The 24,962-nt window shown below is 38.9% G+C and overlaps 1 protein-coding gene across 3 annotated transcripts in view; it reads right to left on the bottom strand.

Annotated features, from left to right (window-relative positions):
• BAIAP2L1 (BAR/IMD domain containing adaptor protein 2 like 1) overlaps positions 1–24,962 on the bottom strand; it is a 69,102-nt gene that overhangs the window by 2,897 nt on the left and 41,243 nt on the right. For 2 of the 3 annotated variants that reach the window (XM_073362129.2, XM_073362130.2), the window contains 9 exons: positions 17,541–17,602; positions 17,377–17,448; positions 16,773–16,910; positions 13,544–13,696; positions 12,816–12,983; positions 11,943–12,060; positions 10,046–10,253; positions 9,614–9,691; positions 8,737–8,902 (listed from right to left, as the gene is read on the bottom strand). In XM_073362129.2, the coding sequence (XP_073218230.1) occupies positions 8,737–8,902; positions 9,614–9,691; positions 10,046–10,253; positions 11,943–12,060; positions 12,816–12,983; positions 13,544–13,696; positions 16,773–16,910; positions 17,377–17,448; positions 17,541–17,602 (1,163 nt within the window). The remainder of the gene's footprint in view (positions 1–8,736; positions 8,903–9,613; positions 9,692–10,045; positions 10,254–11,942; positions 12,061–12,815; positions 12,984–13,543; positions 13,697–16,772; positions 16,911–17,376; positions 17,449–17,540; positions 17,603–24,962) is intronic. The other variant, XM_073362131.2, reaches the window with a different exon arrangement.

The raw sequence follows: 24,962 nt of genomic DNA, 5'->3' as shown, positions 1-24,962 counted from the left end.
ATAGTCAGTTTTACAGCTGAGATAAGGAAAGCTATCATAGCGGTGACATTTCAGACACAAATCTGCAATGTTTTCTTGAGGCCATTAAACTTGTTCCCCTTTATACTGCCTATTAGGGAGAAAAATTATACTAAATCAACTGTATAAGTCAATGCATAAATCAGTTCAATAAATTTATACTGTAGAATAAACAATCATGTTGCTTGTAACAGTTGTCAACAGAAGAACGAAAGCAGTTCAAAGATGATGAAAAATTGCCATTACTAATATGAAAAATTACTGTTTTATATTTGAATATACACACACACTTGAATAAAATTATAGGAATACAGGATTGTCAACCAGTCCTCATTTGGTTTACACTAAGCATTTCCTTTGCATGGCTATTCTAGGTGTTTAATTTTTTAAGTATACAACAGTTAGAAAGAAAATTGGTTTGGTAAACAAGGGTCTATAAAACCTTAAACAGTTGTATCAACATAGTTAAATCTAGATGTATGGATTCTGATTTCACCAGTATGGGTGAAAAGGTATTTAGGGATCCATACTCATTTAGGCCCCAATTCAGCAAGGTACTTAGGCATATAACTAACTTTCTGTGCATGAGCAGTCCCATTGAAGTCAATGCGATTGCTCACACCCTTGAAGTGTTTAAATACCTTGGTGTATCATAGCCTGAATCATGGGTTGCTTGTTATGAAACAAACACGCCATGCCTCCCCTCCCATCAAAATGAAGTATTTTTAAAACCTGAACTGCTATACTAATCCTTTTAAATGTAATCGTTCTGTAAGGAATCTTTCTGCCCCATGAAGTGAAATATCAGAGGGGTAGCTGTGTTAGTCTGCATCCACAAAAACAATGAGAAGTCTGGTGGCACCTTAAAGACTAACAGATTTATTTGGGCATAAGCTTTCGTGGGTAAAAAACCCACTTCTTCAGATGCATGCAGTGAAAATTACAGATGCAGGCATAAATATACTGACACATGAAGAGAAGGGACTTACCTTACAACTGGAGAACCAGTGCTGACAAGGCCAATTCAGTCAGGGTGGATGTGGTCCATTCCCAATAACTGAATAGGAGGTGTCAATACCAAGAGAGGGAAAATTGCTTTTGTAGTTTTGTAGTGTAGTTTTACTCACTCACTTAGCCACTCCCAGTCCCTATTCAAGCCCAAATTAATGGTCTTAAATTTGCAAATGAATTGTAGCTCTGCAGTTTCTCTTTGAAGTCTGTTTTTGAATTTTGTTTTGGTTGAAGTATGGCTACTTTTAAATCTGTTATAGAATGTCAAGGGAGATGGAAGTGTTCTCCTACTGGCTTTTGTATGTTACCATTCCTGATGTCTGATTTGTGTCCATTTATTTTTTTACATAGAGACTGTCCGTTTTGGACAATATACATGGCAGAGGGGCATTGCTGGCACATGATGGCATATATCACATTAGTAGATGTTCGGTGAATGAGCCCCTGATGGTGTGGCTTGTGGTTGGGTCCTCTGATGGTGTCACTAGAGTAGATTTGGAGACAGAGTAGGCAACAGGTTTGTTACAGGGATTGGTTCTTGGGTTAGTGTTTCTGTGGTGTGGTGTGTAGTTGCTGGTGAGTAGTTGCTTCAGGTTGGGGGGCTGTCTGTAAGCGAGCACTGGCTTGCCTCCCAAGGTCTGTGAGAGTTTTCATGAAGTGAAAGTAACTTTCATTGCCTCAGCTTTCAACCAAGAACACAGAAGCAAAACCCCAATACTTAAGCCACTAAGCTATCCACTCTTTGTAAGTCAAAATACTTCAATGAGTTAAACTGTGCTTCAGTATAAATTGCATACCGTTGTATATTGTTCCATTTGAACACTAACTGAATATTGCGGAACATTCTAGATCAGCCTGGTGTTACATGGAGCCAGTTTCTATGGCTTCACAGGGAAAGGGGTTTAAAAAAAAAAACTGCCACAGAAGTGGGAGGGACAGGCAGTAAGTGCTCTCCTTTTCCCTGAATATGTGCAAGCTCCTCAGTGTGAGCTCCACTTGGTCTGAGGTTTTGTGGGTTCTTTTAAGGGAAGGAGTTGGAGTAGGCAAGGGGTATAGAGCAGGCATGACTCTCCACAGCTGGCTTCCCTTCTAATGTAAGTGGCGGTGATTTCTCTCTACAACTCTATCCCTTCTGGAGTAGAAAAGGTTGGGGACAGCAAGTGGGCATTGCAGAAATGTTGCTGCCAGGCCTTAGGGGCACCCCAGACAGAAGTGATGAAGATCACATCCTCAGGAACTGTGGAACTCACTTTTCCCTATGTACATTTAGTATCTACAGAGCTTGCTTGTAGTGCCCCTCTCTCCTTTCTAAGAGGCTATAAACCCATCTTTTCCTCTGAGGGGAGCATGCAGCTCTAACTACCCAAGGGGAACATACCAGAATTTTACAGGTGATTTTGCTCTTCCTCTGGGTTTTTCCATGCAATGACAGCACAGGGGACACTATCGTTATGTTTAGTGATTTTTTAAAAAAAATCACCTAAAATGAATGGTCTCTAAAAGTCACCAGAGGTAAATTAACCATATGAAAAACTACACAGCACAATGCTGCTGAGACAACTTTACTGATGCAATAATTTAACAGAACTACAGTAAGTCACCTCCTTCCCTGTCATGGCAAAGAACTCACTGTACAGCTTGCTTAGCAACTTCCCCTGGGCTAATAAATCTTTTAAACTATTGCAAACGTGATTATCGTCAAAGGACACGTTGATCTAGTAGGACTCACCAGTTAGCCACAGAATAAATGAACCAATATATAATTCTGACATTATATAATTGTTAAAGCTCATTTATTCTTTATCCAAAAATGAAAACTGCAAATGTTTCATAATGTCAATGCTTTGTTCACATCATCATTTTGGAAGTTCCTAGATACTTTGTCAAATCTTTTTTCAAAACTTTCCCAGTATTTTTTTTAACACAGTACTGTACCATATTTGCTTTTTTTGGGGTCTCTGGTGCTTCCTGATTGCATATTTCCAGTTCCAAATGAGGTGTGTGTTGATTGATCAATTCATAATTTTGAGGTTCTACTGTAGTTGATTTACAAATTCACCCAAAGCTAGAATATAAATCTTATTATTTTGGAAATTGATTTTATGGAGTGTAAGAAGTTTTATTCTCACGGGAGCAAGTTACCCTAGAAACCCTGCATGGTAGTGAGGTCATACAGTTCTATGCAATAGAACTAATTACTTATCATTGTAAGTAAGTAAAACCACTTATTGAAGTTTGGCTTCAAACGTAGCTTAGAAAATGGTTTGCTCAGAGCACTCAATGAACAATCTGGATGTACTCTTTTAGTAAGAAGGCGTCAAGTATGTATGGGCCATAGAATTTATGAATGACTTTTCCTCCTTGAAATATATAGCAGCTAGTCACATCTTCTGTTCCAAATAAAGAAAACATCTGGCAGGTCAGCAACAACCAGCAGTGCAAGTATGCCGGTATGCTCTGGTACACCGTACCAGCAAGCTGTTTATAGCTGGTATGGAGTATTGGAAAGACACAGCAGCAGCCCCGCTGGAGAAGAGGGCTGGGGGACAGGGCTGGGAGTTCTGCTCCTTTCCCCGCTGGGAGGGGCAGCAGTGGCAGCCCGGCACTGCTCCGGCGGCTATACCGCCCGCCCCCAGCCTCGCCTCCCCAGCACTATCCTCTGGCGGGGCTGCTGCTGAGCCTGTAGTACACAGATGGAGAGACAGCTCCGTGGAAGGGCAGGGGGTGGGGTTAGGGGTTCTGCTCCTTTCCCCGCTGTGGTTCCTGGGAGAGCCCTGCCCCAGTGCAGCAGGAGGACAGGTAACATGGGATGGATCATGGGGAGGGGACGGGGAAAGCATGGGGGCCCTGGGCTGGGGGTGGGCCGGTGAGTCACACAGAGGGTCACGTGCAGAGGTCACACGCCCTCCTTAGTTGGTGACCCCACCCCATACCAGTAAGAAATGGATTTTACTTGCACCACTGGCAACAGCTGTTTACCACATCTAATAATAAATCCAAAAGCAAACAAAGAAATAGCATAACTGTCTACAGAGTTTAACAACAAATGCACTATGGCTATTGGAAGAACATTTACATGTACAATGTTCGGAGCTGTAGCCATGCTTAAGTGTATAAATTGTTGTTTTGCTCATTGAAGCAGTGGCATTGGAACAATTGATAGTGGGAGTACTGAAAGCCACTGAAGAAAACTAAACCCTGTAGATGATGGAAACCACTTCAAGCCTGGGGGGTGCTGTAGCACCACCATCACTCCTACATTGAAGGAATGGTCATGCACCCCCAAAAAAGCAATGTTCAGCCCTAAAGGAACATGTAAGCCAGGAGAAAGGAGAAGTAATATTTGGATTTTTTTTTTTAAATAACTAATTCTGTTTCCCAGTCTGAAAATATTTTTGAAATGTAAACATTAAGATTACACTTAAATGCCTTGTGAGAAGTGACATATAAGCAAACAGATAATATGTTCAATTACTGTTTTCTATTTAAGGTTGTAGTTCTGGTGGATAGACTAGGATCTGTCCCCTATTTTATACCCACATAACAAATTAACATTTGAAAATCAATAAATACATAGGTAGGAGAGTCATGCACAAGTGGATATATATCACATTTTAAAATATTTTAAATATATAGGCTTTAAAATTCCCTTTTATTAATTGCATATCATAGGTCAGTATTTTAATGTCAAGATCAGTTTCAGTATGTGTACTGTAATGAGGCACCATTTGTTTTAAATTTTTCCCTTTATAAATCCATAAATACCATATAAAGGTGCTTATTCCAAGGTCTAGGCATCTTTGATACATAAAACACAAACCACATCAGAAAAACAAAACCAGCAGCAAATGCCACCATGTACTGGCAATAATCAGTTAGCCCTTTAACAGCAATTAAAAAAAAAATCCATACTCTCAAAAAAAAGCACTATTTTAGACCAAAGACTCCGCTGTTGCTGCCGTGACTATACTGCTATCTCGCTGAGAGCTAGCGCAAGAATGCATACGCAACCGGGGGAATCACTCCCCAGCTCATAGCATAGCCTTTGCAAGAGTCAGACATTTACTTTTCATGGGAAGTATTGAATTATTTATCAAACATTCTCATTTGGTAGTAAATCTTTGAGTTTCTGCATCTGCAAGTGATATATATTTTGGCTTGTCACTACAAGTAATTCTTCTTGTGCATGTATGGATATTCTTGTGGAACTCCAAAGCAAGACATCAAAGGGAAGCTCACTGCATTGGAAACTATATGCAGTAAGAGAGGACATTTCCAGGAGACCTAGCTAGCTGAACTTCTGGCAAATCTTTAGATTCTTTAAAGGAATCAGTCATATACTGTAGGTCATGTGTTTTATTTAAAAAAAAAATTATCAAAATTTGGATTAGCATGTTATGACAATTAATTCTTCAAAGAAATATTGTTTCTTCCTCAAGGAGAATTCAGATAAATTTTTCCCCTTCTGGGCTTGTCAAACTTCATTATTTCATATGTAAATGCTCCCTCCTTTATTTTATTTTTAAAGGAAATAACCCAACTTTCAGATACGTCATCATAACTTGTATTTATAACTGGTTAACGTGTTTTATTTAAATCTTTTTGCCTGAGTTCATATCTTCAAAATAACACTATAACATTTACTTAGTGTTTATTAAATCATTATTAAAACTAGCATTTACTAGTTCATAAATCTCCAGAAATATTGCTCATTCTCCACTTTTTGAGATACACGTGGACAGAGAACCACAAATATATATATGCAGACACAAATATATAGGCTAATCTATTTTGTCCAATCTAAAAAGGTGCCTACCACCATTATATCTAAGGACTTGCACATATCTAATTATATTAACAGATTAATTAAAAAAGGAGAGAGAGAGAGACCTCTTTGATAAAGATTATAGTTTTCTGATGCCACCTGAAAGTCACCGCTCTCAAGTACTATCATGTACATATTATTGATCACTAACTGAATATTTTAATATTAATCAAAAAGATGTAACAAACTTTCAGTTTCTGCTTTTCACTTTCCCAGCAGGATGTTCTGAGACTTCCATATTTCACATTGCCACAGTATGAGATTTACAAGGGCATTCTCATTACTACTATATATGCCAACAGATCACTTAGCAAGCACAAACATGACACCTAAAGTGCTAATTAAATTTACAATAGTTATAAAATATTTAATTCAGTCCTACTAGTTTTTTGTTTATTTCTGGTGCAGTAACTACATGTGAATTCTGTTTAGTTAGTCATTTGTGACAGAATGGTATGCAATATGGAATTTAAAGAAACTCACTCTGGAATTATACACTTATCAAGTCTGGCATCTTACTGTGGTACAGCATCTCAGTTTTAGCAGAGTTTCAACTACTGCCTTATGGACTGTTATATTAAAGCAGATTTTTTCTCCCCAAAGCATGTATTCTGTTTCAGGAATTTTGGAAACAATCTGCGCAAAATCATTTATCAGAGTTAGGTATACAGCAATCAGCATGCATCGTTTGTATTCAGATTTAATGGCTAAACTACCAGGCTTACAAATGAATAGGTAAAAAATGCAGTCCATTCAGTCGTGCGTGTTTGCAGGGTATGGGACTTAATGTGTGTGTCTAAATACTCCCCCTGGCCAGTGTAGCATTATTTTATAGACTATGAGCTATATTCTGCTGTCAGTTATACCCACCCAATACCATTTACTTATATGGGGTTGCACAGATCTTTCTGAAGGCAGAATGTGGCTCATTACTCTCAATTGCTTGGACTATTATAATTTTAAAATGGCGTAAGTGATGAGTTTTCCATCACCTTCCTTGAGATTTTATTCAAGTGTTTAATATCTTCCAGTGCTGGGAAGTTTTTTCAACATTCAGCCTCAATTTCACTTCCAAAAAATCATCATATTATTCCTAGGTATGCGCCTAAACAATTCCTCTCCCTTCTTAACGTTAGCTGAAAGACAAGGACTGAAATGGAAAAAAAGTGGTGTTTCCTAAAAAGGCTTGATCCAGTGTCAACAGAACTAAATAGAAAGCCTCCAACTGACTTCAGTGGCCATTGGATCAGGCCTCCAAGGACACACATTAACTTTGGCATTGTTATTTTTAGGCCTGTCTGCTATTGATTAGCAATTAAAATAAGATGTCAGTTTTTAACGTTTATTACATTGTTATTTTTTGAATGTATTAAAAACAATGGGTCTGTCTGTCTGTCTAATCTATCTATCCTTTTTACACATGCTAAGAAGCATCTCCACTTTCTGAACTGAAATAACAACACAGAATTGTTTACATTAAATGCTTATTTTGTATTAGCAACAATCTAAATAAAGAGTAACCAATTTGATAAAATGACAGGGATGCATGACAAAGAGAAACTGGGTATGTCTGTTTTAGAGAAAAGTAGATGAACTTGTAAATGTAGATTAGAGGATGTATTGTATAACAACAGTGAAAAGTAAAAATTACTTCAGGTGGTTAAAGGTAGTTTAATAAGTAGTAGCCTGAGCTTCCAAAGGAAAAGGTTTAAATTAGACTTCAGGAAAAATAATTCTTACAGTGGGGACAGTTTGGCAAAAAAAAAAAAAAAAAAAAAAATTTGTTGAGAGCAATTGCTGAGACTTTGACACCAGGGGTGTGTGATGGGGGCAGATGTTGTTAATGTAAGCTGTGGGCTCAATCAGCCTCACCCGGCTACACCTGCAGTGTGCGTGTGGGGTGGGGGGAAATTAAAAAAGCTGAACCTGGCAGATCTCTGGCTTTCTCAACAAGAGAAGCCTGGCTGGAGTCAGGGAGGTGAGTGGGACTGCTGACAGACAGAGCCTCCGTGAAGGAAGGTAGAGCTGCTGCTGGGAGTCCAAGGCTCTTTGGAAGGAAAGTGAAAGGAAGGAAGTCTGCCCAGGATTCTTGGTACTGGTGAAGAGGCCTGCGGGGAGCAGGAAGACTCCTGCTGGGATAGGGATTGCCCTGTCAGGGGGGTAGAGCAAACTCTCCTGCAACAGAACCAGTTGGATGACAGACAGTTCTAACAAGCTCTGCAGTGAGCCTGTGGAAGAGATTTGGAGAGGGAGAAGCTGATACACTTTAATCCTGGGAAGAAGCTATGGCAAAGGCTCTCAACAGGGGAAGAGGGTAGGAAGTGGTCTAGGGATGGAGCAAGGGGTCTGTGTAGTCAGGCTGTGACTGTTTATTAAAAGGCACAGGACTGGAACCCAGGGGAGAAGGAGGGAGGGAGGGAGTGGGACTGTTGTCCCCACTACTAGCCTACTGAAGAAGGTGCACAGGTCAGGACTACTGAAACTTCTGGATACCAGTGGTCAGGGCTAGTGAGTCCAGAGTTGGACTGAAGGCCCAGTGTAAGGCTGATGGACTATTACTTGTTGGACTATTGGTTTATCCCATAAGGCGTGGAAATGTCTGTGATCTGGCTGGAGGGCTGAGTTGCAAGAAGTACCCCACCATGGGACTGCAATGGCTGTCAGCAGGGGGTGCTAAAGGAGGAGTGCTTGCTACACCATGCCCGGACAAAAAAGGTTTGCTGGCTGATGAGGCACATGTATACATGGTGTTCAAGAGTGAACAAGAGTAAACAGTACACTGAGCCTCTGAGGAGTTCAGTCAGATGGCCAGACAAATGATAAGGATGGAAAAGAACAGTTGGACCCATATAATTGATTAAATGTAGTGCCATTTTACTCACAGGAGTTGTGCTTTCTGGTCTGGCCACAGTAGTACCTTTGGAAGAATCTACTCTCATATCTGAAGTTGTGCCTCTTTGCAATGATCCCAGATAATCTGGTGGGGGGAGTACAACACCACCTTTCTCTGCTATATTTATAGAACTGATACTTCTGATTGGTGCAGCGCTAAAAGGGAAAAAAAAGCACATAATAGCTTAATTAAAACAACAACTGATACTGGTTTGGACCCCAGTCCAGCAAAGAACATAAAAACATGTGCCTAGTTTTTAATACACGAGTCGTTCCATTAACTTCGGTGGGACTACTTGCGCTTAAAGTGTTTTAATAGATATGGGTCTTTGGTGAAAGAAGATGGTGTGTAATCAAGGCATATGAGAAAGAACATATAATGTTCGAAAATATGTATAGTATAGATCATATTACTGAACAATAAAACTCTAGGAGAAATTAATTTAAGAAGAAAAAAAGTTTATTAGAAACTGAACACCTCAACAGAATGTGGTGGGTCTTTGTCTAGCCAGCAGAAAAAAGCAGGAGAGACTCATTTAATGGTTCCTACTGCATTTGGATTATGAGAGAGGAGAAAGGGGGATGGATTTAACTGAGTGGAGCCCAGGGGGAGAACAGGAAGTGACCAGAGTAGACCAACCCATCATGTGCACCAGGGAGGAGAGAGTGGGGAAGACAGGAGGATTTACACCGAGTGCATTCTGGAAGGATTTCTCTCTCTTTCATCAGTCGCCGACAAGCAGCACCCACCCTTCCACCTCTGGGAACAGAGCAGGACTAGGTAACTGGCTGTGTGCATCACTAGGACAAAGAGTTTCTGTAAAGTTTAAAGATCTTTAAGCAGTTCAACAAACCCCATAATATTACCTTCGCACTGGAACATGTACTGTTTCATCACTTGGTTCTTCTAGTAGCTTTGTGTATGATGATGGAAACCATCCTTTCCTGTAAAAAGGGAAAAAATGGACAACCTGATATATTTACTTGAGTATTTATACTTTTAAATTGATAGCACTGTATGGAAGAGCAGGCTCAACAAGGCTGGATGAAGACTTAGCTTTTATGTGTGGCTTTTGGTGATATTGTTTTCAGGGGATTTTGTATATATACTACTTTTTGTATGACAAATTTGCCTCCACAGTAACACTTTCCTGGTTGCTGAACACTTCTCTCAGAATTCCCAATCAATGACAGTGAGCAGGGAAGCAAAAAACGACTTGACAATTTAAATAGACAAAATAGAATAAAATGCATGTGTCCCTCTAATGCTGGAATCAGGTAATACATTGACTGACTTACACTTTAGTAAAGTCATGTTCCCCATAAAGCCATCCATCCTTTTCTTCAGCTATAAGAAGTGTGATGACATCTCCCTGTGCAAAGCTAAGTAATGTCTTGTTAGTTCCAGCAGTATGCGGAAAGATAGTTTTTACTTTCTGCCTTTTCATTATGTTCAGTCCTGTGGCAACAGAAGTTGAATGTGATAAACTGGCATCGTCTGAATTATCTGTTAAAAAAATCAATATAACAATAACCACAGGGTAACCGAGTGAAACAGGTACCTAAAAAGAGAAAAGCAGCAGCACCAAAATTTCCACCAAACAGCACTTCCAAACTGTCTATTGTCCTGTTACAGTAAAATCTTCACAACTGCCATTTGCAAATAATTAACATTACCACAATATTCCTTCTGCTAAGTATAGGAAATACTATGGCTAGTGCAATAACTCTAAATTAGTAAATGTAAAACATGTACAGAATATAATGACCATGACTGGTTTCCTCTAGTGACTGGATGTAGCTAAAGTATACATTGATAAGAAACCTTACATGCTATCATTTCCGGTTCCAGAAGATTTTAACTGTGTTCAGAAATTAAAGGCCTATAAAATCTGACTTTTCAGATGTAACAAGAACTCAGCTTCAGTTGAAGTCAGTGAAAGTTGCAGGTGTTTGACACCACTGAAAAATCAGGCCATTAATGTGATGACAGGGATGTCTCAAATCTTTGTCAATGACATAACTACCATACATAGTAAATGGTTTGTGTGTGTTTGACCAAAGCAGAAGAGCCAAGCATTATTTTGATTATCTTGGAGAATTTTGTGCATTCCTTAACTTAAGCTCTTGCCCTAGGTTTTTTTCTAACAAGCAGAATATAATCTGGAGGTAATGTTTTAACACCACTACAACATACCCTAATCTTGATGGGATTTCCCAAATCTTAATGGGACTTTCCATTTGAGCAGTGAGAAACAATGAAATAGTAGACCCATTTTCCCCTCACACTTGTTTTTCAAAACTACTTTTGGAACCCTTTTTAAACAATGCAATATTTGTTCATTTTTACTACTTGGATGCACTGAAATAATCACTCAGATTAAGAGAGAACAAGCTAAATTAGAATGCTAGCCATTTTCATTTGGCTTTACAAAATGGCACATCAATATGCCAAAAATGCAAAGTGACAGTCATGTGACTGACCAAATACTGTAGTTCATGAGGATGATATTAAAACACTTTCATCAGAGAATCTCAAGAGTTTTACAGCACTGCACTACTATTTTTCACCATTTTATAGTTGGGGAAGTTAAGGCAAAGGAAGGTTAAAGGTGGGATTTCCAAAGACTCTGTTAGCCTAAATCTACTCCCACTGAAGTGAAACATTAAGTGCTTTTGAAAATCCCACTTTGAGTCTTGATCACAATAAATCAGGAAGTAATTGGCAGAGATTGATAGAGCCCTACAAATCTGCGGATATCCACTTTATATCTGCAGATATCTGTATCCAGACCATGTTTGTGGATCATGGATCGGATGTGGATACAAATTTTGTATCTGTACATGGCTCTAGAGAGTACAACAGAATCTAGATCTCTTGACTTGTGCTTTTACCACAAAACATTCTTCCCCCTTCAGTATTTTAATTTTTCTTATTAGACAGCTACCTACTGCAATATCTTTTTACCAAGAATATCACTAAAATTTTGGAAAGACAATTTTTCCTTCCCCTAGGATTTTCCTGCTGGAACTCCAAAGATATATCGTATAGTGACTACTTTGGACAGCAAGACAGCAACACTAATTTTTGCTAGATAGCACAGTATGTCATTTGTATTTATTGTATATCAGTAGCAAAACAAAAGTGAAGCCCATTTTCTATATTAAAATAACATTTCAACAAGTAAAAACTCACCTGCTGAATTACTTAATCTTTCCGAAGGAACCTTTGGAACTGCTGGTGGATCGTTAAACATGTCAACTAAAGGACTAGTAAATGCTCTAACTGTAGGAGCAGGGGGCACTCTTCCAACCTACAGACACAAAGTTTTATTAAGATAATGTTATCATAGTAACAAAATGACAAGGACCTCTTAGATTACTTGCAGCACTGAATTCTAAAAGGTAATAGCCAAATATTCTTAAATTATACAAGCTTCAAATTTTGGAAGGTCCTTAGCTGCCCAACTTCTTTGATTGGAAAAAAATAAATTTGAAAGAGTCCTCTACCACTGGACCCACATGGGTGCAAGGACCTTCCCCCACAGAACCAGTTGCAGGACTGGGGCCTAGTTTCTAACGTAAGTATTCCATTCAGTTACATTCTGGTTGCTATATATTTCATCAGATATATAATCACCATTATCTTTTCAATCATTTGAAAATAGAAACTTAGGTTTCTTTTTAATTCAGAAAAAATACTCTCAAAGTAAATTATAGTACACATAGGTGTCCTCTGTTCCAAGTATATTATGACCGTTGTATGCTACCAATTTAGTTGAGAACTCAAGTGTTTCCAAAAATTATTTTCCCCACAAATAGGGGTCTGAACATGAGAGCCTATGGCTTCTTTTTCCTGGCAACCCAGAATTCACTGGAGTCAATGGGGCTTTGTGAAGATACAAGAATCTACCTGATGCATCTATTTACTGGACTGAGGTTCCAATTTGTAACTCATTCCAGAATCATAATTCTGGTTGTTTGTTATGGCTTTTGAGTCCAAATATTTTTGTACATGAAGAGATCAGGGAAATCAATCCAACCTTGAGAACTTGTAACCAATGCATACCATACTATTTCTCTCTGTCACTGGTGAAGGTTGTGGAGTTCCTGAGATTGGAGTGGAACCAGGCGTCTTCATATCTTCTATCATATTCATAACTTTTTCTGGCACTTTTGTGGCATCACTACACATTTCCTGCCATCCAGGCAACTTGGAGTTAAGTAAATCTGCACACTGTAACCAATAAAAAAAGTTACATAATATGTATGTCTTTTTTGGTTAAAACGTTTGAATTGTAAAGGGGCACATTCTGCCTTTAATTACATTAGTGCAAACTCATTTGAAGTATATGGGGTTGTACGTGTCTCAGCCTAATATAAATAGCCTCTTAGCCTAATATAAATACTCTTGTTAGGGAGTCTTTAGATACAAATTTAAAGTAATGCTATGTGATAGAAATAACTGCCCTACTTCAAGACTGAGATATTGGAATATTTATTCTGTCAATCCATAGATCTTTCAATAATATTTGGTTTCTGGTCATAATTTATTACAACAAGAGGTAATGGATTACTAACCGAAAATACTACATTGAAAACATTTTTCTATTAAATAAATAAAATTTTCATGAGCTACATAATGTATTTTATATTATCTTTATCATTTATGGACCTCATCATACACTAAGGAAATGAGTTTTGTCTCACCTCATTATGCTCTATGAGTTTTACCTCATCTGATTAGGCCCTATGACTGTTTGCATTCATGCTACCTAGATTTCCAACCACACTGACCTGTTTATGATAGAAGTGCATGTGCTGAGTTAAACTGCAGTGCTTGTCAACCAGAAAACAGAATCTTCTTTTTTCTTCAAGTAGAGCTTCTCTGCAACCTTCAGCAATAAATCTTTGAATATCACTCTGTCGAGAACTCACAGTTTTCAAATACTAAATAATAATAATTAATAAATTAATAATGAATTATGCATAGGCTACTCATGAGCTTGACTTTTCTTACACAACTCTACTTATCTAAGCATATCTTGTTCCTTTGTGGGATTATTTTAAGAAATCTAGTAACCTAAATTCCTGTATGTAAAGGAACATGAAACTTTTGCTTTAAACATCTTTTACATTTCAGATAATTATTTATCCTTAGTATGCCCACCAAAGTAGACAAAATTGACTGTTTGCCAGTAATCCTCCACGTATTAGAAGGCAAAAAAACCAAAATCCATACAGTGCAGTAGCAAAGGGAAAGAACTTCTAGCCTCTACACAGAACTGAAATAGGTCATAAGATTACTTCAGAGTAGCAGAAAGTGAGCAGAACAAATCAATTTGTGTATTTTTTTTTAAACTTCAGATGTTATCTATTATCTGACTTTTTTTTTTTTTTTTTAAATCCCACAGGTCCTGTCTTTGGGCTCCCATCAATATAGTCCATCAGTGATTCACAAATATTAACAAACTTATCCTCATAAAACCACTGTGAAGTATGGAACTATCACTACCTCAATTTATGGCTGGGGAACTGAGTCACAGACAGATTGAGACCTCACCAAGGTAATCAAGGAAGTCTATGTTGGAGGCGGGAATTAAACTTTGATCTTCTGAATCCCAGTCTAGTACCTTAACCACAAGACAATCCTTCCTCTACTGAATGTAGGTTATTGTACAAATAACTAGAAGCTGTAGCTAAACATTATGTTCAATATACTTGGCTAAAATTTCAACTATTTTATAAAGAAAAAACATTGAAAATAGGAGATAAAGAAAAAAATTAAAAGAATAAGTAACATGAAATGAAGACTGAAGTAAGTGCAAAGAAAACTGCAAATAAACAAGTATTTGTGTATATCTTTTACATACAAAACATTTACATTAAAATTTGTACCATTATTTGAAGCAACAGCACAATCTACGTGTTTACTTTAACAATGTTACTATTTTTTATTTTGCATCAAAATGGCAAGGCTTTTTATAGGATCCTAGGACAGGTACTACTAAGTGATAATATATTATGTTTAGCGTAACACCTTTCAGAATAAAGGTTTCCAAAGCACTTCAAAAACTCCAACTGATAGATCAACTACACACAGGTCTAACTTCACCCACTACTGTTACTACAGGCAACTGTTTTGGTACACAAAGGAGTTACAAAGTTTATCTTTTACAAAGATTACCAGGTGATCTTTAATGAACACAAATAGTCAGTCCTAAGTTTTACATCTCCCCTCGAAGATGGCAGCACGATGTCCCCCAGTAGCATACTGGAACCTCCTGCACCTACTCTGCCACTTGCTGACACCACCTGCTCCATTGGAATTTGTGTAAAGGGGGTGGGGGTTGGAGATAGAATGGCAGAGAGGGAGTTTGTCAGTGGAAGGAAGGGGAGGGGTGTGCGATGAAGTGAGGCGCCACTAGTCCTGATTTTCTGCTGGTAGATGGTCTTCTGCCAACAGCATCACTTAAAGCTGTCCCCCTGCAGCTTTATGTTATGCCAAGGCCAGGCAAAACAGAAGAACGGCCATTCTGGATCAGATCAACGGTCCATTTAGCCCAGTATCCTGTCTTTCGACAGTGGTCAATGCCAGATGCCCCAGAGGGAATGAACAGGTGATCACCAAGTGATCCATCCTGTCGCCTTTCACAGCTTCTGGAACAGAATCAGGGAGCTGTGACTGGCCCTCTGTCAACCCTCCCCGCACCCACCCACCCAGCCCCTCACTGTGTCTGAACTTGCTTTGGCAGAGTGAAGAATTCACCCTTGTATGTACTGGAATACATAATAAGTCACAATTAATTGTGGCTACAGGTAATAGTATTCAGATGTCCTACTATTTGAGGCTGATTATAAATCCAGTAGTCAGAAATCCAAATGCCATTACTACAACCCATAATTAATTGCTAGTACAAAAACAGAAGCTGCTACGTTAAAAACAAAATCCAGGGCTTGATTCTACAAAAGCGTAATGCAATCAGTGGGACTCCATGTAAGGAGTATAGGATTGGACCATAAACCTCAATGTCATTTTTTTTTATTACATATGCTAGTAATCTCCTTAACCCAAAATAACTTGGGAAAAATCAAAAGCAACAATCACTGCTTTGAAGTTCTTCTGTCTAACTGCTGCCAAATAACTAATATAGGAATTATTCTATATGACAGAGGTGGGCAAACTACGGTCTATGGGCCACATCCGGCCCACGGGACCCTCCTGCCTAGCCCCATAGCTCCTGGCCAGGGAGGTTAGTCGCCGGTCCCTCCCCTGCTGTTCCTCCCTCCCCCACAGCCTCAGTTCACTGTGCCGCCGGCGCAATGCTCTGGGCGGCGGGGCGGCGAGCTCTTGCCGGGCAGTGCAGCTGCAGAGCCTCGGCCTGACCTGGTGCTCTGTGCTGTGCGGTGGAGTGCCGGGCTGGAGCGCCGCCAGCCACCGGTGCTCCAGGAAGTGCAGTAAGGGGGCAGGGAGCGGTGGGGGGTTGAATAGAGGGCAGGGGAGTTTGGGGTGGTGGTCAGGGGGTGGGGGTGTGGATAGGGGTTGGGACGGTCAGAGAGTGGGCAACAGGGGGGTTGAATGGGGGCAGGGGTCCCGGTGGGGCAGTCAGGAAGGAGAGGAGTTGTTGGATGGGGCGACAGGGGGCAGTCACGGGCGGGGGTTCTGGGGGCGGTCAGGGAACAGTGGGGGTTGGATGGGGCAGGAGTCCCGGGGGGGGGGCCGTCAGGGGGCGAGAAGCAGGGGGGGTTGGATAGGGGGTGGGGGTCGGGCCTGGCTGTTTGGGGAGGCACCAACCGGCCCTCCATACAGTTTCGGAAACCCAATGTGGCCCTCAGGCCAAAATGCTTGCCCACCCCTGCTATATGATAACTAAATATATTGCAGGCTTAGCAATCAAGGTCAGTTTGCACTAAAGTGGATTCAGGAAAACTTGAACTAACAGCTGTAAGTTTTCTATTGTTGACCAGTTTCCCTAAACTGGATAGAAGAGAAAAGCCAATAAGTAAGAGAAGTGAGTACACTAACCTCAAATTCTTTATTCTCATATTTCATTGCGTTTCTTCCACCTTGACTTTTCCTTTTGATTTTTTTCAGCTCAGCCTGAGATTTTTCCAATGAATCTAACTTGCTTCTGTGTTCTGTTTGGTATCGCTTTAAAGTTGCCTGCAATCAAAGCATTGAAGTATCTTGCAGTGCATGCAACAATACAACTATCAGAGCACTTATGCGGGCAGCTAAGAAATCCACTGTATTGTTATGATGATTAACATTAAAGCTACAAATGTATCAACTATTTTTCTTCATGTTGGAGAATCTAGTTCAAAACAAAATTCCACTGTTAATTCACTCTCAGGTTTTTCATTTACAATTAAAATAAATGAAAAATGTTACAGATTTTTTTTTTAAATTTAGGATGTAGATAATATTCTCTAATATATAGTTGTACATTACAAAATAACTTATAAAATAAACCAAAGAAGTTGAAAACGTCCCTCAGTAGTTAAAGATCAAATTCTATGTATGCTCCTTTTGTAAATTATCATTTTAAAAAGACACAAACAGTTGCTATGGCTACACACAATGCAAATAAATATATGATCTTTTCTGGTATTTAATTCAGTGTACTTACATTCATATATTTTACATCCAGTTCTGTTTTCTTCTCCAGTTCAGATATAATCTCTTTATGAAATTTTTTGAACTTTAAAAGTAAGCAAGTGATAATAGGGTTATTTAAAATTAAAGTAAAACTGTTTTTTTATTTCAAAAAGGTTAGAGTAAAAAAATACTTACACTTTCCTCTAGGCTGTCATTAAGTATCTTGTTTGTGCTTGAAATCTCTATAAGAACATGTCCTGTGGATAAACAAACACCCCTTTTTCTTGTTTCTTTACAGATGTTTGAAGTTGTCAACACACAGTAGACGTGGGATGATACTTTTATAACTAAGATTATAAAGTGAACTAAGAATTTAAGCAGGGCACCTTCTTGCAATTGTTAATCATAGCAATCTTATCCTGAACAAAATAATTTTATCTGGCCACAGTTTTACCAAGCAGCTTACACACACGACTTGAACAATCAATTATCTATGTGAAAGCAACACTGAACCTGTCTCCATGTTTTCTTGCCTACTGCCCTATATGCATGGAACTCCCTCCTTGGACTAGTCAGCAAAGCCACTGTCCTTTCGTCCTTCCTCCTTTAGACCCACTTCTATAACTGCTGTAACTACATGAAATCAGCCAACCAGGGCAAAATCCACAAAGGCATTCAAGAGAAAACAATCCCTCTCAAAAGAGAACAAAAATACAAACAACCCCCTCCCACAACAACCTCCAAAACAAAACAAACCTTTCTCCCCAGACTACATTTAAGGGATCTGGAACCATCAAGCTGCAGACATAGCTAGCCTATGTAAGTGTGTGAATGTATTGTTCATATCCCTATCTCCCTATCCTCCCTTCCTTATTGTTTGCCATGCTCAATTTACGTCTGTCTTAAATCAGGCTGAAGTAGAAACCATGTCTTTTGGGTTTGTAAAACACCTCGCACACGGAGCACAATGGAACCGGTGCTAAATAATGTAAAATATGGGGTGTACAATCTTTTCAGGGGGAAAGATGTGCATCTCCCCCTATTTCTTGGACTGCCCATGTCTGCCCCATCCCACCCAGTCTCCATCCGCTGCACGGATTGCTTCATGGGATTTGGAAAAAGGAGAGAGAAGAATGCTATGGAGATAGCTGAGCTCCAATCCTCCTGGAAGGAAAGAGATCCCCAGTTGGAGGATCCCCTTTGTGCCCAGATCTTGTGGGTGGGAGAGCTGGGCTATCGTTAAGGGGATTTTCATGTATCTGTTTTTCTGGGTCATTACATCCACCTGACAGAATGCTGTGATTGTTTCTCTGGGTATTCTCTGTTTGTAGTTAATACAGCGTGCAGGGGTAAATACCATGTGAAGTGAGAGTTGCTATAGTAACTGGTTATTTATATGCAATAGAAAAAGTAAATACAGTGCAGTTGCATAAAAGCACGTCTGGTAAGTAGATGGCATGAGCAAGTGAGCCTGTTATTTTAGGACTTCAGGAGTGGATGCACTCTCCTGTAGTATTCCTGTTAACAGAACTCCATCATCACAAAGATATTGTACATGTTAGACTGGTAATCCCAAACAAAAAACTAGATTAAACTGGAGAAAGCCTGGAGACATTTATCAATAACTTAAAGGGAAAAGAATATTGCTAAAAGAAACTTAAAAACAAGAAATTCAAATTTAAGGTTACACTTAAAACTAAATGTTTGAAAACATATAAATGAAAGGGGTGGGGGAAAAAAAGAACTGACAGTACATTTACTTTAAAGGGCATTTAAACTTGCCTGTGCTAACTTCTTTTAAGAACTTACTTCCACTCTCTCGGACAGCATGTGAATTTGCTGCCACAGCTAATGGCTGGTGGCGTTGTAAAGATTAATGCAGTAGACCTTGGAGCTCCAAGTACTGACAGCTATCCAACAACACTAGGTGCTGGCTCACTCTCTCATCACCCTTTTACACTCCCATCCTCTGGGTTTCCCCTCCCACCACAGTGTAAATGCTTAGTAAAACAACCCTTTCACCTGGTGTGTCAAGAATGGAAAACCTGACATGTGAATGTTGTTTTTCTTGTCTGAAACAGCACTCAGGCTGACTGTAAGCCCTCAGTTTTAGGGTCTGAATACTTAGTTAGAAACACATTTTTTCACCCTTATTACAACATGTATCTTGCCAAAATTTATCTTGAAATAAAAAATATTTTAAAAATTACATGTTAATTTAAAAGCTTGCACTAGTTTAGTTTACAAATTTATTTTCTTCATATTTGTATTGGTTACAAAATACACGAGTACATTTTTAAATTAATATTTTTAAAGATTAGTGACCATCTGTTGTATAACATTTTTTCCTCTTTTAAGCAAATTCAACCAAAGCAAATCCTTGTATTCTTCACTCCAGATATAAAACCAGTTTTCATGCTAGAATCCCCTCATTGCTTCCAGTAATCCAGCATCACTCATATGTATTGGCTCACCCATTTCATTTCCTGTTTCATGTTTTGAGTCAACATTTGGAGCAAAAACCCATAGTAAGTGCACTGTGATCTAAGAAGATGCGTGGCCAAATTATAGGCCAAAATCTACCTCAGATATAAATCTGGAGTACTTCCACTAACTTCAAAACTTGGCCCTGTGTTTTTAAAGGGTACTTTAAAAAGAATTTGGCATACTTTTAGATTAAAAACAATATCGATTAAAATAATTTGAAAGTCAATGGGAATTAGGTTCCTAAGTGCCTAAGTAACTTTTGATGACTTTGAGCAAAGCAGCACCTCAATACCTTTAAAAATTTAGGATTTATGGATATTTACATGGGGAAAAAATATGGACTCAAACTGCTCACATGTAGTTGCCCCATTTTCTTAGTATTGCAGATGAAAATTGGTAAAGTTAAAAGCCATTATATTTACAGAGCATGTGCCGAGTGCTCTACAGGAGACAGAGGAAGACATAATCCCTACCTCAAAAAATGTACAACAGTACCTTTTACCAGAGTATTTCAAACTGTTTCACAAAAAGGAAACAATCTTTTCCCCATTTTATAGGTGGGGGAACCGAGCCACCAAATGTAGTTGTACTCTGAAAATTGACAAGTCAGAATGGCACTACCGTGCTAATTTGTGAATTGTATGTGCTTGATGTACAATTACTTCTGATAACTCATCTTGGCTTTTGAGAATCAAGCTGGCCTCTTTCCATCTCATTCCCTTAGTAACACCTGTGCAATCCCATTCCCATCACATGGGTTTACAGAAGTGCAGTGAATCGGAACTCAGTAAACAATTCTCTTGATGAAACACAAAATGGAATAGAATCCCATTAACTTAATCTTAGCTGTGTTGGTTCTGCAAAGCTAGCATGAAAAACACTTATTTATTTCAGTAAAGCAAACAGATATGACTCTATGCACAAAAAGAAAAAAAATCTGAATCATTTGTACTTCGTTTTCAGAGTAGACCTGCACTTTAAAGAAACTTTCTTAGAAGAGACAAATGGAGCCTCACCTTAAGAGCCTATGGATAAACACACTCCTCTTTAGGGCTGGTCTACACACTGTTTTTGTACCATTAAACAAGCTGATTTAGTTAAAATGCAATCCCCTGGTGTGGTCACACATATTGATTTAAAAGTTTGTATATGATATTAGCTTATGTTAATTGTTCTTAATATGAGAATTAGTTTGACTGAAAGACAAAAATGGAACATTTTTAATACTAAAGAGCCTACCTATAAACAAATACTCATATTATGCAAACTATGTAAGCCACTTGAACACGCTTTGAAAATGTCCAATGCCTACACCAGAATTAATAAACACATTATATATGTTACTTGCTGAGGAGAACACTTAAGTATTATTTCTATTAAAGGCAGATTGTTCTGGAAACACCATTCTGGAAACACATATTTTCCAATATGTTGGGAGTGGTCTTCAAGTACCTAAATTATTTCATTCATCCATCTCCTGTTGTTTCATCCATGGTAGTTCTAGTGCCTTAAATATGAAGCACCTCACCATTTTTATTTCATTAGACATGTGAAGAAGAGGCTGTATCTAAGTCATAGGCTACAATGGGAGACAACAAAGTTAACAAGTATTTTTAGGTCCCATTTATATTAGGATCAGTCCCTTCTATAAATTACTCTTTGTCCAAGAGGAAGAATTTTATTGTGAAAGAAAGTTGAAAGTAAAGTCCTTTGAAGCCATTAGTCCCCCAAAATGTGGATAGGATAAAGGGTGCATCAAAGAAATATAACTAAACAAACAAATGTTATTACTAACTGTGTTAAGTTTGTCACCCTTTCAAAGGAAAGATTTATTGCATGAAGATGGTGTGACCAAAAGGACCACTGTATTCACATCCCACACACTAGTATAGCCACACGCACACACACTAGTATAGTATAGAGTATATAGTATATAATAGTATAATAGACTCAACTATAATTAATTTGCAAACTAGATACCATCAGATTAGGCCTGAATAAAGACCGGGAGTGGTTGGGTCATTACAAAATCTAAACTTCATTTCCTCATACTAATTTCTCCCTACTGTTACTCACATCTTCTTGTCAACTGTCTATAATGGACCACTCTCTTACCACTTCAAAAGTTATTTCTCCTCCCTTGGTATCCTGCTGTTAATTGATTTATCTCGTTAGACTGACCTAACACTTGGTAAAGCAACCCACATCCTTCCATGTATTTATACCTGCTCCTGTATCTTTTACTTCATACATCTGATGAAGTGGGTTCTAGCCCACGAAAGCTTATGCCCAAATAATTTGTTAAGTCTCTAAGGTGCCACAAGGACTCCTTGTTTTTTTCGCTTTATTTAAAGATTATATTTTGTGATGAAATCTCCAGAAATACTTCCAACCAAAATTGGCAACCCTAAATCCCATATGCCCAAGGGGAAACCCACTGAAGCAATAGAGTACATGTTAACAGACTCTACTGCAGAATGAGGGCCATAGTTTAGTTTATAATGGTGCCTGTCACAAGGGAGATGGCTCCTTAAGGGGAAATGGGCCCTTGTCATCCCCCTCCCCCCAACCTATTTGCCTCCACAGGTGGAGGAAATGAATTAATCATGTGACATATGGTCATGTGACAAAACCAGGCCTCTAGGAGTGAGAAAAAGAGAGGCCTGAGGCTGTGGATGATCAAAAGCAAGACAGGCAGAGAGCTAGAACAGAGGAGTGACCCCTTATGAAGGAGGGGCTAGTCCAGGCTAACCCTAGTTGGAAACTGGTACAAAGAAAGCTCCAGGGAACAGCAAGGCTCTTGCAGAGACCCTGAAAAACCAAGAGAGCGCCTGAAGACAAGGTTTGCCCCGTGACCTCTTTGAACCACAGAGAGTTGGAAAGGTAGGCAAAGGCTGGTGGAAGAATTCCAGGTAGGAGTGTCTAGGAATGGCTGCTTGAATTATTTTGAGACTCTGAGAATGGTCTGAATTGTTTTCAACTTTAATAAATCAGACCCCAAGAAGGAAAGTACTTACTAGACTTATGAAAGCTTTTTGTGAGCTCTTGATGAATCCAAGAGAGCAGAGGAAGGGAGGTTTCTGCAGAGCCATGGGGTTGAGGCAGGGGGGCACTCTAGAAATGACCGACTCTCTTACAGTGTCATTCTCATAATCAACAAAGTTTTGATTTTTATCAAAGTAAACTTAATAATGTGCTGAAGCACTTTCAGGAATTGCCCTTTAAGTCTCTTCAATGTTGGCAAAATTACAGTAAATTAAAATGGAGTCAAATACACAAGCCTTACTATCCTTTTCATTCAATGCAAACTGGTATAAAAATCCTATTGTATTGTAGCATAGGTTGTCTGGTTTGTTTGCAGTTGAACACATAATACAAGTAGGTGGCCTTCATTTTTTAAAGAATGCTGCAATAATTATTGGTTTAAAATATAAATCTCAAAATCCTGAAAGCATCCCTTTAACTGTAGAAGAGCTTTGTATTGAGCTGGTTCACAAATAATTTTCTCAAAATTTGCTCTCAAGTTACATTAGCCACCATGTTTCAAATAAGTATTTCTAAATTGAATTGTTTAACAAGTTATTAACTCTCAGACAATTCATCTCCTTTGAACTAGGGATAAATTCAGACATTTTTAATTTCATATACACTCTCTGATTTTTGAATTATTTTAATCAGCTGTGGGTTGCTTTAGTAAGGTAATTATTTTATTACAAAAAAATCTAAAACGTTTAAAATATTTGGAAATCTCATTGAATTTGGTTCAGAAGACAAGATCCACAACCTTCTTAAATCCATAAGGCCCTGGAAGCTGCCTGGGACTAAGCATATTGGCTCAATGTCCAGACAAAGCTACAGTATTCAACAGCAAGTCAAGCAGAATTGTAACAGCTACTGTTACTAGTTTTGTGGGTAGGGCTCCAGTGTTATTTGGAGGTGACAAGCTCCTGTTGCTATTCTTTTTTTCTTTCTACAGAGTTTCATTCTTGATTGAGATGAGTAAAAGGCTGATCCTCCACATTAAACCCCTCCCCCCACCAATAAATTCTTCTAGCAAAAGGGAGTAGTAATCTCTTTGTGCACACATACACCCCTTTTCATATGCCCGATTTGACCAAACTCTCAATATCTTGTACAAAAAACAGAAGTACAACTGTTTTTACAATTCTTAATTTTTATTATTTTTGCTGTCTTGAGGAATTTCTACACCTCTAAGAGTAGGTCTACACTGCAATTAACAACCCACAGCTGGCTTGTGCCATTTGGGTCAAGCTCATGAAGCTTGGGCTAACAGGCTGTTTAATTGAGATGTAGACATTCAGGCTTGAGCTCCAGCCTCAGCTCTGGGATCCTCCCACTGCACAGGGTCCTAGAGCCTGAACATCTACACCACAATTAAACAGCCCCTTAGCCTGAGCCCTGCAAGCCTGATGCAGCTGACATAGGCCAGCCAGGAGTGTCTAATGGCAGTGTAGACCTACCTTAAAAGACTGAAGGGGACTAGACTAAGGATAATGTCTTCACTGCAAAATTGACTTACCTACACTCTAGTTACTTCTCTTGAGGTAGCCTAGCTTGAGTAAGAGTGGCCACACAGCCAAATAACACTGGAGTTGCTGTGAATTCACTCATACCACACAGGTCTGATTGACTATACTGATTCTAACCACTACTCCTAGGAATTAGATTACACATTGCTCTAAGAGTTATGAATGCAGCCAAGGATTCCTGATACCCCAAATTCTTCTGCTGTCTCTCAAATTGTTGTGACACACACTTTACCAGTGGGCTATACATCTACTCTAAAGCCTGATCCCAACAGGGGACTACAACCTACTTCTTCTACCAGTTACTCCTATAGTTCAAGTGGAAGTGGCTGTAGATTTGAAGGTCCTGTGTACAAACCCTGATGACCATGTGGTGGTGGCTGGGGAACAGTATACAATGACAGAGTATCCTAATGTATCTGCCTAAAAGGGCAGAATTAAAGTTGCATAACTAACCTTAATTCTGGCTTTTCTTTAGTTCTGCGTGCTTTGACTTTGTAACTTTAATGCTCTCAACATTTAAGAGTATGACTACACAGCTGCTGGGAGCAAGTCCTGCAGCCTGGGTTGACAAGCTTTTGTT

Source organism: Lepidochelys kempii, chromosome 10 (genome assembly GCF_965140285.1).
Source record: "Lepidochelys kempii isolate rLepKem1 chromosome 10, rLepKem1.hap1, whole genome shotgun sequence".
Lineage (NCBI taxonomy): Eukaryota > Metazoa > Chordata > Testudines > Cheloniidae > Lepidochelys > Lepidochelys kempii.
This window is presented reverse-complemented; position numbering and strand designations above follow the sequence as displayed.